This window comes from Hyaena hyaena, unplaced genomic scaffold (genome assembly GCF_003009895.1).
Source record: "Hyaena hyaena isolate Hyena2069 unplaced genomic scaffold, ASM300989v1 scaffold_377, whole genome shotgun sequence".
Lineage (NCBI taxonomy): Eukaryota > Metazoa > Chordata > Mammalia > Carnivora > Hyaenidae > Hyaena > Hyaena hyaena.
In genome coordinates, this window is record NW_024081010.1 from 661,354 (window position 1) to 675,000 (window position 13,647).

At 41.8% G+C, this 13,647-nt stretch overlaps 1 protein-coding gene across 1 annotated transcript in view; it reads right to left on the reverse strand.

Moving 5' to 3' along the window:
• Positions 1 to 13,647, reverse strand: part of TENM3 (teneurin transmembrane protein 3) — a 194,344-nt gene that overhangs the window by 103,529 nt on the left and 77,168 nt on the right. Inside the window, exons 6-10 of the mRNA XM_039250689.1 lie at positions 9,202 to 9,412; positions 8,675 to 8,776; positions 8,284 to 8,478; positions 6,939 to 7,139; positions 53 to 238 (exon numbers count right to left, since the gene is read on the reverse strand). Coding sequence (XP_039106620.1) covers positions 53 to 238; positions 6,939 to 7,139; positions 8,284 to 8,478; positions 8,675 to 8,776; positions 9,202 to 9,412 — 895 coding nt within the window. The remainder of the gene's footprint in view (positions 1 to 52; positions 239 to 6,938; positions 7,140 to 8,283; positions 8,479 to 8,674; positions 8,777 to 9,201; positions 9,413 to 13,647) is intronic.

A 13,647-nucleotide genomic window follows, 5' to 3' on the forward strand; every position in this document is an offset into this window, starting at 1 on the left:
CGGTAGGGGGCGGGGCGAGGGCGGCGGGGGCGGGGCGAGGGGCGGGGCCTACCGATGGTGCAGTGCTCGCCGTTCCAGCCCTGGCTGCATTCGCACTTGCCTTCGTTGCAAGTGCCGTGCTCCGCGCAGCGCGGGTGGCAGGCTCTCTGGCTGCAAGCGGCGCCGGTCCAGCCCTCTTCACAGCGACAGGTGCCCCCCATGCACACCCCGTGCGAGCCGCAGTCCACGGAACAGATTTCTGTATGGAAAAGAGGAAAGAGAGCAGAAGAGAAGGGCGGCAGGGAGGAGAATGAATAAGCAAGGCATCGTCTGAAACTCAGAAACAAAACCACTGAAAATAAATAAAAAGGATTTATATACTGAGCACATTTTAGCATCGACTAGGAAGCATTAGAAGTGGTAAAAGTTTACTTTTTTAATTCATCATTTACTTTAATCCGCTGCTGTAATTCGCTGCATAAAATACACATGACAATTTTGTTATAAATCATTTCCTGTATTATGTGTATGTGTGAACACAGAGGCTACTAACAAAACAGAACATGTGATTCATAATGAGAGGAAAATACCACATGTCATACACATACATACAACAACTTACATCAAATGAACATAAAATTAATGAAATATTTCGGTGTCTCTGCATGTCAGGTATCTCACAGGAGCTGGGTTCCCCCTACAGCAAGAACTGCAAAGGGGTTATTTCTAACCCTATGGTTTAAATTTCTAAAATATTCAGAACATTTTATTAAAAAGAATCCTTTGTAGTATGCACATAGGCTTGCTTTTGACACACATACACACACACATGCTGGTTGTGTAAAAGAAATTGTTGTTTTTTCCTATTCAGCAAATTCCTACTGTCAACAGACATGAACTATAGTAGAAAACCCAGTTTACAAATATATGTAACTGCTGACTCTATCACTGCGAAACTTCAGTTTTTCAGATACGGGATAACTGAAAGTTACCCAAGGACTTCAAAACCATAATAGGCTCAGTCGTTAAAAAAAAGAATTGTGTCTAAAGTAATTTTCTTCTTCAAAACCTTTCTTTAAAGCTTTATTTCATTAGAAAGATGTCTACACACACACAGAAAGAAAACTTTGAAGGGTATTTTATAGTCTACTTTTTACATATAAAGTTCAATAAACTCAACTACCTCTTTTTTCTATGATTGTAAGACCATCGTTTGGTTTTGGTTTTCTTGCAAAAATCAAAATGCTGAACAATAAAAATGCAATCATTTCTAACAACGAGAAAACAGGCTACAGCCTTATTTTTAAAGTAAAAACCACTAACTGTTTATGTGGTCACATCTTCCTATTTCCCCCACTCATTGCCCAATTAAGATTTCTCAGACATGGTAATTCTGTCTCTCAGTCCTGCAAAATCTTAAAACAGCCTATCAGAGCTCTGTGAGAGTTGTAACATTTCTTATAAACAACCGCCAGGACTGTTAACTGGAGGAGAGTGGTGTATGTTTTTTCATCTCGTTTGAATTAAATTTTTGATTAAGAGATCCAAGATGGTTTGATTAACTTCAGACGAACAGAGCATCAACTGTGCTCCAGAAGAGAGGTTTCTTTCTGAGGTACCCCTTTTATTCAATCTAATCAATTTTTCATTAGGGCGAAGGTGTTTATCAGCGTTTAGCACACTAGCTTTGAGCAAGGTGCGTCAATCTTTGTAATGAACTTATTAATTAGAGTTAATTTAATTGAAGTGGAATTGAAGGGCTAATTAATGGACAAACTGCTGATGGAGATAGAGGAAAACTCTGTTGCTTTCGAACCTATACATTTTCTGATGGAAATAATTCATTTCTCCTCTTGTAGCGGCTTAACCAAATGTTTGTGCAGCTGTGGAATCTATTCATTGAATTTAGAGATCCGAAGGTCATTTCCACAACAACGAAAGAAGTAGCAGGTAAAGTGGTCTGCTTTGGGATTCGGTTAGTTAGAAATTCCCAATAATGCAGCTGGTAAACTTTCAGCCACAGATTGAAGTGACCTACGTATTTGTAAACTTTAGCAACTGTGGAATATTGAGATAGATTTCAGGCACATGAGCCAGGATGTTTTCACAGGATGAATAAATGCATGTTTGATTACTTTTAAGTCTTTCTGTCTTTTTGCAGCTAATAGCAAAGTTTAATAAAGTCTTTTTTTTTTCGTGTGCTTAATTTATTCCAAAGAAGAATACCACATTCATTATTCAACTCTCTATATTGAGAGCTTAGTATGTTTTTTTCAGTTTTTCAAGGGGGTGTAAAGACGGAATGGGGCAAAGATCTTCACCCACTATGTCTCATCAGCTACTTTGTGTAGGGATAACATTAGATTTTCAACTGGCAAAATGCTTGTATCAGCATGAAAAAAATTAGTCTAAATATGTAAAACAATGACAGGTGCTTTTGGCAGCCAATTTAATCTCTTAATTAACATCTACTCCCACCGCCGCCCCCCCCCCCGCTTTTATGCTATTCACGGCAATATCACTGAATTATTTTATTTTTTAAACTTTTCTAAAGTAATCTTTCCACCCAATGTGGGACTTGAACTCACAACCCCAAGATCTACAGTCACATGCTTCTCTGACAGCCAGCCGGGGCCAAAGACTGAATGATCTTTTGAGCTGTAGCATCACTTACAAACTATCCTTTGTAAAATAATTCCGGAAATGTATTAAATAACATCATATGAAACAAAAAGGGCTGTTTCGCATTCCTTTCCTATTTGGATAATTGTGGGAGACAAATTAGAATGACAGTGTTTCAAACAAGTATTATTTTATAGCTAGTATTATTACGCTCATTTACTGATGGCGGCATAAGAGACCTGAACCAAGCAGCTTTACTATACAAATAATTGTATCTATAAACTTTAATTGGATTTTTTTGTGTGTGGGATGCATTTTTCAGTACAGAAGCCAGAAAGGGAAATAAAAACTGAATAGAAATAATTAAATGCCTATTTGGATTCTTATGATTATAAACTATGTTTTTAAGCACAGAGGACAGAACAGGTTAATGTGTTATTTAAATAATGCCTTGTACCTCTGCTTCATACTGCTGGGTGGTGAAGTTTCCTGAAGCTCTTCAGTGAGGCACTGACGGGTCCTCTACAGTCCCACCCCCCAGGTGATCAGGTTACCCTCATTTGTCCTGTGTGTGTTATTTGCTCTTGCGGGTCATGAATTTTCTAACCAGTTCTCCCAGCTATCTGAATCAACTCCTATTTCTACAAAGCAGTAATGAACGTAAATCTCCGTCTGCCTCCAAAAATGTATGGCCCAAAGATGAGAGAGGTAGAGGAAGAGGAAGGAAGAGAGAGGAAGAGGGGAGGGAGGAGGAGTATGGGAGCTGAAGGAGGGAAGGGTGGGGGGAAATGAGAGAGAGACAGTACAAGCAAGAACAGGCAGTAAGTTGTCCCTCTGCCCTTTACCCTGGGTATCTACTTAGGGCTTCAATGGAAGTTTTGCATCAGGATCGCAACTTAGCCTGTACACAACTTTGTTTAGCGTGGGCTTCCCGGATTCAATCTGTAGTAGGTGAGGAATGGCGCACAAGAGTGTCGCGTGTCGCTGAGGAGTCACAGGGTAGCAGCCATGTCACCCAGGTTTCTCAAAGTGTCAAGAAAGAGTGATCTGTAAAGACAGCTTGTCTTTTTTTTTCTTCTTAAAATAAGCATGTTAATCGCTGTGTAGTGGGATTTCTCTTAGGTTAATGCCCTTAGGTTAGGATAAGAGATGAAATAATTTGCATTTCACAAATTTCACATTTGGGGAACTGTACCCAAGCATTACTTTTTTTAAGTTTATTTATTTATTTTGAGAGAGAGAGAGAGAGAGAGAGAGAGAGAGAGAGAGAGAGAGAGAACACAGGCAGGGGAGGGGCACAGAGAGAGAGAATTCCACACAGGCTCTGTGTTAACAGCACAGAGCCCGATGTGGGGCTCGATCTCATGAACTGTGAGATCATGACTGAGCTGAACTCAAGAGTCAGATGCTTAATCGACTGAGCCCCCGGGGCGCCCCTCCAAGCGGTACTTTTTTGTGGAAGCTCCTCTGAATTGATCAAGAATTAAGGATGACAAACTACAATTAGCCTTTAGAACTCTACCACCAAAACTATGACCCCCCCTCACACCGCCACTGCCTCTATTAATGGTTAATCCTTACAAGTACTCATTTCCATCTTATGACAATCGTTTAAGGTTGAAACTTAACTGTATAAGGTAGTACTCTGCTTGTCCTCAGGTCATAGGTAAAGAAACTGAGGCACAGAGAAGCTAACTAGCTGATGAACGTCCCAAACCTAGGGAATGGCCCACTCAACCCAACCCCAGGCATTCAGCTCCAGGTTTCCGGCTCTTAAACACTCACTGTGACAAGAGGCCTTCAGAGAAGGCGATCCGTGTGGGCAGGGTGAACGGCAGACAGACCCCTTCCCCGAAGCCTAGCCTTACACAGACTGTATTACTCAACAGCATGACTAAGTCCTCTCTTCTCGCTCGCTCCCCCTTCCTCCTCCTCCCTCTTCTTCCTGTTTCTCCTCCTCCTCCTCTTTAGCAGTATTTATTTTGGCTAACTTTGGGTATAGCAAAGACTGAAGCCTCCTCCATATCTCACCTGTCTCTCCTCGTCGCCTCCCCTGCATCCTGCCTCGCCCCTCACCCCTCACCCCTTCCCAGCTTCCTGTCTTCTCCAGAGACGTGGCCATTACCCCAGCCCACCCTGGTTGCAGACGTTCGGCTCTTCTTGCCAACCTCTGTACTGTCTCTTCAGCAAGCTCTGTCTAGTTTTCCTTTAAAATGGCCCTCAGATTCATCCTTTTCATTTCTACGGTCTCCAAAAGAATTCATGCGCTTAGCACTTCACACTCTGGGAGAGCTCTCAAACCTGCCTTCGGGCCGTCAAAGTCTGACTAGTCATGTTCTCTGACATATAATCGATCGGGGAGTTCCAACACGCTGTTCTCATCATACTGGTGGGCACACATCGTCATGACTAGCGAATTCTCCATTGTCTAAGCCATCATTCTAAGCTGTGTCCCTCAAAATTGGACCCCACCCAACCTTTACCTCCAAATACAGTTTCTTACTCTCCCATCTAATAACGATATTCTCACAGGTGCATATTTGTTAATGGTAGTGGTTGTGGTAGCAGTAATAGTAATTGTGGTGGAGGTGGTAGCTATATTTAGATTTTATCCTGGACTAAGCACTATACTAAGTACTTTATATACATTAATTCAAGTAATTCCAAAGCATCTCTGTGAAGAATTTCTTTTCTTTTTTTCTTTAGAGAGAGTGAGAGTGAGCAGGAGAGGAGCAGAGAGAGAGAGAGAGAGAGAGAGAGAGAGAGAGAGACAGAATCTTAAGCAGGCTTCATGCCCATCATGGAGCCAGACCCAGGGCTTGATCCCACAACTGTGAGATCATGACCTGAGCCGAAATCAAGAGCTGGATGCTCAATCAATTGAGCCACGCAGGTGCCCCAAGAATTTCTTGGTTAAATTCACTTCATAGACGGGTAAATAAAGCATATCCTAGACTGCCTAAGGTTATGTAGCTAATAAGTAGCAGAGGTTGGATATGAACCCAAGGTTCTGATCTCAGGGTCTATGCTCTTAAGTACTTTCTAGTACCATTCCCCTACTCCAAAAATACCTCCTCCCATTTCCATGCTAGCTGCCATCTTTAGAAGAAGGCAAGACATGTTTATAAAAATCTCCTTGAAAACCTCCCATGCGTGTCAAGGCAGAACCACTCCTCTGAATGGCGCTTGTACATAGCATACTGGTCCGTGTAATATTCAATATAATACTAAACTGGGAGGTTCTGGTTTCTAAGTCTTTCGATGTGTGTTCACCTCATCTCCCCAAATAAATGGTAACTTTCTACCTTAAAATAGTACCTTTTCATATGGTGTTAGTCAACATGGTCATGGATTAATTCATGAGACACAACCAGCATTAAAAAAATAGAGCAGACTTGGGGAGAAGTCTCAGGGTGTTTCACTCTGTAAAGCTTTGTTTCAGTCATGTCAGTCTATGTATGTACATGGCACAGCAGAAAACTGAGGCTCTGGGTCATTGAGGTCATGGCCAACAGTTTGAAAGTCACTATCCTAGAGGGCAGGAACGATTCACTATTTATTCCTACAGGGCCCATCACCAGGCCATGCACACAGCTGTTGTTCAGTGACAACCAGACTGACGGGAAAAAATTACTACCTACCATTTCTATTACAATCATATTATTATATCAAAAAACTCAATGTTGGACCATTATGCACATCATAATATCTATCTATACATATTCTTTATGGAGATCAGGTTTCACCTTATGTTGTCAATAATTTTTAAACTCAGGCTTCTCTGTTGATGAGATAAAATGTTTAAGTTCCCAAACTATACACAGACCTTGAGGGTTTATAAGAAGAGGGAGTTTTTCACACAAAGTATGCTTCACGATGCTACTAACAGAAATTTTCATGACAAATTGACTAAGTCTGTTTCTTTTTCTAATGTGACTAAATGTCATCACTTTTAACACTTATGTCTAGAAACAACCGCTTTAATAAACCTGTATTACATGTAAGACGTGGGTTTTTTTTGTTTTTTTTTTTTTTAAGATTTTTTATTTATTTCTAGGAGAGAGAGAGAGAGAGAGACAGTGTGAGCAGGGGAGGGTCAGAAAGAGAGGGAGACACAGACTCTGAAACAGGCTCCAGGCTCTGAGCTGGCAGTCAGCACAGAGCCCGACGCGGGGCTCGAACCCACAAACCGCGAGATCATAACCTAAGTGAAAGTTGGACGCTTAACCGACTAAGTCACCCAGGCGCCCCTTAAGACGTGTGTTTTAAAAATGAAAACGTCTTAATCTTTAGTTAGCTACACAATAGCTCAATTGTGCTGCGTTTTCCCCCCTTACCATTTGAGCAGTCTGGGCCAGTCCAGTTAGGGTCACAGGTACAAGAGCCGCTTTCTTGAAGATATGTTCCGTGCCCAGAGCACTGGTCCGGACACATGCTCTTCAGGATCTCACAGTTGTTACCTCCCCATCCCGGATGGCAGTGACACTCCCCATGGATACACACACCGTGGTTGGAACATCCAGGGTCTAGACAGTCAGCTACAGTAGAGAAAAGAGAGCAATTTTATAATTAAATCTAGAAGCTATCATATGTGCCTAATACCCGGAGAACAAAAAATTAAATCCCATTCTAATTTATTTGAAAATTTTGGATACGCAGATATTTAACTGCCATTTTCAAGCACGGGTTTCTGAAAATGCAAAAAAGTATACAATTTGGCATTAAGAATTAGGCCATTTGGGTAATCGAGACTCTTGGAGGGACTTGTAATATTCATGAATTACACACATATACGCTCCTGAGATTTCAGACTATTGCTCTCTGTTCTGATTAATCAGACAGTAATAAGTATTGGCTTTTCTAGAACGAAATTGTATCAGCTGACCTAATCCACGACCACTGAGCAGTGACAGCTGTATGGGACTCTCAAACTGTTTGAGAAACAAATGAGTTGCATACGCTCTATCCTTCTTAATTCACTTTAATGTGCTTTAGATGACGAGATTTAATTTAGCAATTTGACTCAATAAAACTTTACACTTGTAGGGTCAATGGCCTGAAAATTTAATTCCAGAGACTTAATTGCATTACTTTGTGTGTGTGGATCAATAAAATCAATTTGATTGAAGAACAGAAATGATGCTTTTCTGCCTTTTGAAAAAAACAATTCAAATGCACTTTACAGTATAGCATCCTGACTCTCATCATTACATACAGTTATGGAACAAGCCCAGGATGTACTTTTTTCCACTAGTATATTATGTGCAACAGCCTGTCTTTCTAGAGATGCCAAAATGCTAGATTAAAAGCTGGCTTCTATGCGAAAAATTGTAAAAAACAAAAACAAAACCAAAAAACCCCCAAAAACCCATAAAGCAAAGATAAAACCCAAGAAAACAAAACAACAGTCCATGGCTGGTTTCGAGTCACAAACGGTTTTTTACTTTCTCAGATTGAAAAAAAAAAATTATTCACACGACCGAAAGCAAAGGGGCTCTTCAGGATCAGTGCTTTCTTCTTAGTTAAAATGTTAATAAAATGATGCCACTATAGGCATGGAGATCAAAATTACTTTCATGAGGAGGCACATAAAAAGCTCCATTGGCCAAACTAAAGATGACAGATACAATCTCTTCCTTTAGGACAGTTGCAACAGACTTCTATAAATTTGAGCATGTTTACCTTCCTCACAGTTTTCTCCTTTGTAGCCCGAGTTGCAGGCACAAGAGCCCATGATGCAAATCCCATGCCCCCCACACTGCGGGTCAATGCACTGCGTGGTCGGCACATCGCACTCCGTGCCCTTCCAGCCACTGAAACATAGGCAGCGGCCCTTGGAGTACTGTCCATTCCCACTGCACAACACCGGACACGCTGCTATGAAATAAAACACGACAGAAGAGTTATCAGCCACATCTGCGGTCCAGATCCTGAAAGACAAGCAAATCGCTGGGACAAGGAGTCGGCTGGTCCTCCCCCCACCCCTTTCTTTCCTGTCCTGGTCGTTTTCTGACATACGCATGTTTCTACAGCTTCTTTCTATTGGCTTAAGAAAAGGCCCTAACTCGCGTACCTCTTGAACAATCCGGACCTAAAAATCCTGGAAAACAATGGCAAGTTCCAGAAACACACTCTCCATTTCCATGGCAATTTCGGGGGCATTCCACCACAGATTCTGAAGAAAAGACAAAGAGGGATGTTTACTGTGTAGCCTGCTTCCCCAAAGAAGGTAAACTCTGTCACCTGGATCATTTTAGCTGCACATAAAGGAATTACGGATGGCTTGCTCCATTAAAAAAAAGAAAAAAGAATTCATACACACCAGATTATTCAAATAGTAAAGCAAAACATTGCCATTTCAAATGCAGATGCTATGAAGTGTTTTCAAGATGCACCACCTTCCTCGAAGATCCTTCCAGATGAAACTCAGTGCTTCATGGTTTGCCACGTATTCGTAAATAAACAATTTAAAAAGATTTTGTGTACTTCAGGCTTTAACACCCTAGGTATCACTTCAAATTGGTGCAGACAATTTAGTTTCTGCTCAACACACTGTTTGGGCAGTAGCCCGGAAAAAGATGCTTTGAAGACTGCTCTTACCTATGACGATGGTATTAAAAGACACCTGCTCCGCATTCTTCCCATCGTTGTAAAAAGCCAGATGCCAGATTCCAGAGTCCAAGTACTGGATGAAGCCAGCCTCGTGCAGACTGACGGATCTCGCCTGTCTCCCTGCTCTTTCGGGCTCCAGCAAGTTCCGCTGCTCTCTTGCAATCAGTCTGCTGCCGTCCAGGAGCTCAACAAAGTCATACTGGGGGTGAGGACAAGGACACCTGTTTAGTGGTCAGAAGTATTTCGGTCGTGGCTGCTTCTCTTCCTTTTTTTCTTTTTGTTTTTCCAACCTTTCCCCTCTGCTCTCATAAATACAACGTCAGAAAAAGGGTCCCGATGGACTGGCTTCCTACGTGGGACCCTGAAATCTACGCACTGCACACTGCTGTTGCATGTACACTTCACAAATCATTTCCCCCTTGCTGGCCAATCGGCTTCCAGAGTTATCTGACTCTTGCAAACGATAAAAAGTCCGAAGAGTTCAGGTGGTGTGCAGATGCAGCCATAAACCTGTAGCATTTCAAACCCAGCAGCCTTATTTTGGACCATTAGGCAATCTCTTACCGTCTTCTCTTTAGTACCCATGTGGTAACAAGAGTTACTGGATACGTACTCCATGCCGGGATTATATTTAATCCTTGTCGCAACTGTTCTCCTAGGAAGGCACTATTTACACTGTAAAGACGAAGGAAACCAAACCTCCAGAAGCTCCAGGAATATGAGCGACCTGGTGAGCCGGGGAGTTGGTTTGTGAAAAAACTCAGGCCTTTGCCCTCCCCCCCCAGGACTGTACTCCTCTGTGCGCCCCTGAACTAACCTCCCCAGGTACCATGGGGCCACCCGTGGGTGTGTACTGAGGTACGGCTAAATTAAAAACGTAAATCAAGAGGCCTTTACGTCTCTGACCAAAAGCCTAAAAAATTAAATGGGGGAGGGGTTCTGAAGGATGGCAGTTAACAGTAAGCGCGCCCAAGTACCATTATGAAGTCAGTCGTCATTAAGCCTGATTTCTGGTTTAGTAACATGGATCATGAACACGGGGTGGCTGGAGGAGTTCAACTGGGGAATTCCAAGCTAAGGAAAAATATGGAATGTGATTGGTAACGGTAAGGCTTTGTAACCAGACAGAATGCAGCGAACTTGGAAGACATGGCAAAGATTTTGCAATACCGTTTTAATAAACTTGTCAGAGAAGAGTTTCCTAAAAGGGGAGTGATTCAGTTTCTATGGACTCCTATCCAGTTTCCTTTTATTCCCAAGGCCTGCAGTTATGTTAACAAAAACATTATAGTACAATATATGTAATGTAACAGTACATATATATATATGTGTGTGTGTGTGTGTGTATACACACACACACACGTATATATATATGCGAATCATTGATATTCTACTTTTGGATAGATTTCTTTTTTTAAATGTTTTAAAATGTTTTTGTTTATTTTTGAGAGAGCGAGAGACAGCACGAGCGGCAGGTTTTGGGGGGGTGGTCAGAGAGAGAGGGAGACACAGAATCGGAAGCAGGCTCCGGGCTCTGAGCCAGCTGTCAGCACAGAGCCCGACGTAGGGCTCGAACCCACGAACTGCGAGATCATGACCTGAGCTGAAGCTGGACGCTTAACCGACTGAGCCGCCCAGGTGCCCCTAGGATAGATTTCTTAAACGGAATTTCATCAGAGGTGTATTTAAAGAAAAGTTTATGATAAGAATGCCTTAAAAACTGGAGTAAAATCAGCTGCCAGGGTGCTGAGATTCCTGATTAAATGTGCTGCCCCTGTACTGATCACAGACCCCTAATGTTACTCTTGGAGAGGATTTAGAATATCTAATTCAGTCTCCAACAAATTAACATTTTAATTTAAATATAAAAGCATATTTTGCCATTTTTGCATGTGTAGTAAAACTACCTTATAACATCACGCAGCTGTGAGAAACACACCAAAAAGCTGTAACTTGGTGAGCATTTGATAACTTTTTTCATCTGTATATTACAAGGATAAAAATAATGACCGATTGTGGACATTTCACGCACCGCATTTTCATCTGGAACTATATCCCAAAATTATCAGAGGCAAATTAATCACTTCTGAAAGGCGCCAGTGCCTCAAATAAGTCATCCACTTTCCCATCAGATTTAAATATTTATATAAGCAGGACAAAGAGGCAGAGGGAGCGTTTCTTTTAAGGCTCCTTTGCCCGTAAACGTTTTTCTCCCCCAACATTCAAAACAGTAGGGAAAACACTGAAAGGGAGGACATTTTGAGTTTTAACTGGCCTTTGAAGCTCACACTGGGAATCACCACCTTTACCGTTGAAATCGTCATCTGTATCACATAGTGACCGATAAAATAGGGCTGGGGTGGTGGTCACTGTGATGTGCGGCAGCCGGCCACCCCCTCTGTAGGGGTACCTCCCACACGCCTTTGGAGGGCTTATTCAAATACCTACAGACAAGTTCCCTGCTTTACGCTAAACCCATCTCTACAAAAAGTAAGCAAATTATATTTAATAGCCTTTGTTCTCAGGGTGTAAAGTATAAAGCAATCAGTTAGGGACAAGCTGGTTTTACTTTGTAATACCTATTCCTCAGATGGAGATGTGGATTTTTGGTGGGGGCAAGTCTTACGGTCCTTTGCTATTTTGGGATAAAATTCAGTCTTACCACTCTGCAGAAGCGATCACGAGACAAAGGTCATATTCTGCTTGGTAGTTCATTTCTCAGAAGTTAGTTAGACTGTCCATGTGCCTAACGCAAGTCAGTTATTAGAAGGATGAGGGGCATCCGGGTGGCTCAGTCAGTTAAGCGTCCAACTCTTGGTTTCGGTTCAGGTCATGATCTCACAGTTCGTAAGTTCAAGCCCTGCATCAGGCTCCATTCTCACATTGTGGAGCCTGCTTAGGATTCTCTCTTTGCCCCTCTCTGCCCCTCCCCTTCTCACTCTCTCTGTCTCTGTCTCTTTTTTTTATTTTTATCAATATTTTTTATTTCTTTCTGAGAGAGAGGGAAACAGACAGCGTGAACAGGGGAGGGTCAGAGAGAGAGGGAGACACAGATTCTGAAACAGGCTCCAGGCTCTGAGCTGGCTGTCAGCACAGAGCACAACATGGGGCACAAACCCATGAGCAGTGAGATCATGACCTGAGCTGAAGTCGGACACTTAACCGACTGAGCCACCCAGGCGCCCCTATCTCTTTTTCAAATAAAATAAACTTAAAAAAGATTTTAAAGGATGTGAATCTATGCATCCATCTCCGAATCTATGAACATTTAGCTCTATTTTTTAATCAACTATTTGGTGGTAGTACTGAGCTTGCTGTAAATCACTGGCACACAGGCGGAAGAGATTTTAGCCATCATCGGATTCAACTGCTTCTGGACAGACACAGGCACAGAGAAGTGTGCTCAAGGTCACAAGGTCAGAGAGTCATGGGGTGCATGCTTACAAAACTCGGGTTTCCAGCTACCATTCTGAAACAGCCCTCACGCACACACACTTAAATGATACAGGACACTGTTAACTGTAAAGCGTTAAATTGCTTCCTTAGGCTTCTAACTGTCCAGGAGAATAAATGCGACATCGGGGAAAAGAAAGTCAATAGATTCCTTGGCAACAATCAAACGGACAGTTTTATAAAGGGTCACAAAGACTTTCAAAACTCAAGTTGACTATTCTGAATGGCTGGCCAATTTTAATTATTTCAGGTTGATTTATTTAACGTTCCCCAGAAGCAGAGAAATGTTCAGTTTGGGTTGCTTTACAGCATATTTCATGTCTAAACACTGAACTCAGTAACAGTTGTTTGCTCTGCTGATCTTGAATAAACCAGAGGAAAGGACTCTAATAACTGCGGAGCTTAAGAAAAATGCATAATCAATTTAAACACATACATTGTGGCTGGAAGGAAAAGTGGATGTGATGTATATTGTATTTAAATACCACAAGAATGGGAAAATCTGAAACTGCACTTTTTATTTCTCTAATCTTACATGGTATATATAACTAGGAAAGAGTCAACTCTGAATCTTTAAATAAATCAGTAAAACACATAACAAATTTCATTGGAATTATTTTCTGGAGGTTACAGGTTATATGTTCACTGTTGTGCTTAGCTTTAGAGGTAGATTTCCTCAGTTACAGAAAAGTGATATAATCATGCATATGGTTCCAATGAAAAAAATACTCTTTCCTGTGTCCCTGGACTACTGATATAAACACAGTCTCTCTGCCATAACTAAACAGACATCCACTACTGTTTAAGATCTGGCTAAAATCAGAGAAAGAGCCTAAATGCCCATCAATTGGCAAATGGATAAAGAAGATGTGGTTTATACGTACGATGGACTATTACTTGGTCATGAGAAAGAATGAAATCCTGTCATTTGCAGCAACATGGATGGGACGGGAGAGTATTATGCTGAGTGAAGTAAGTCAG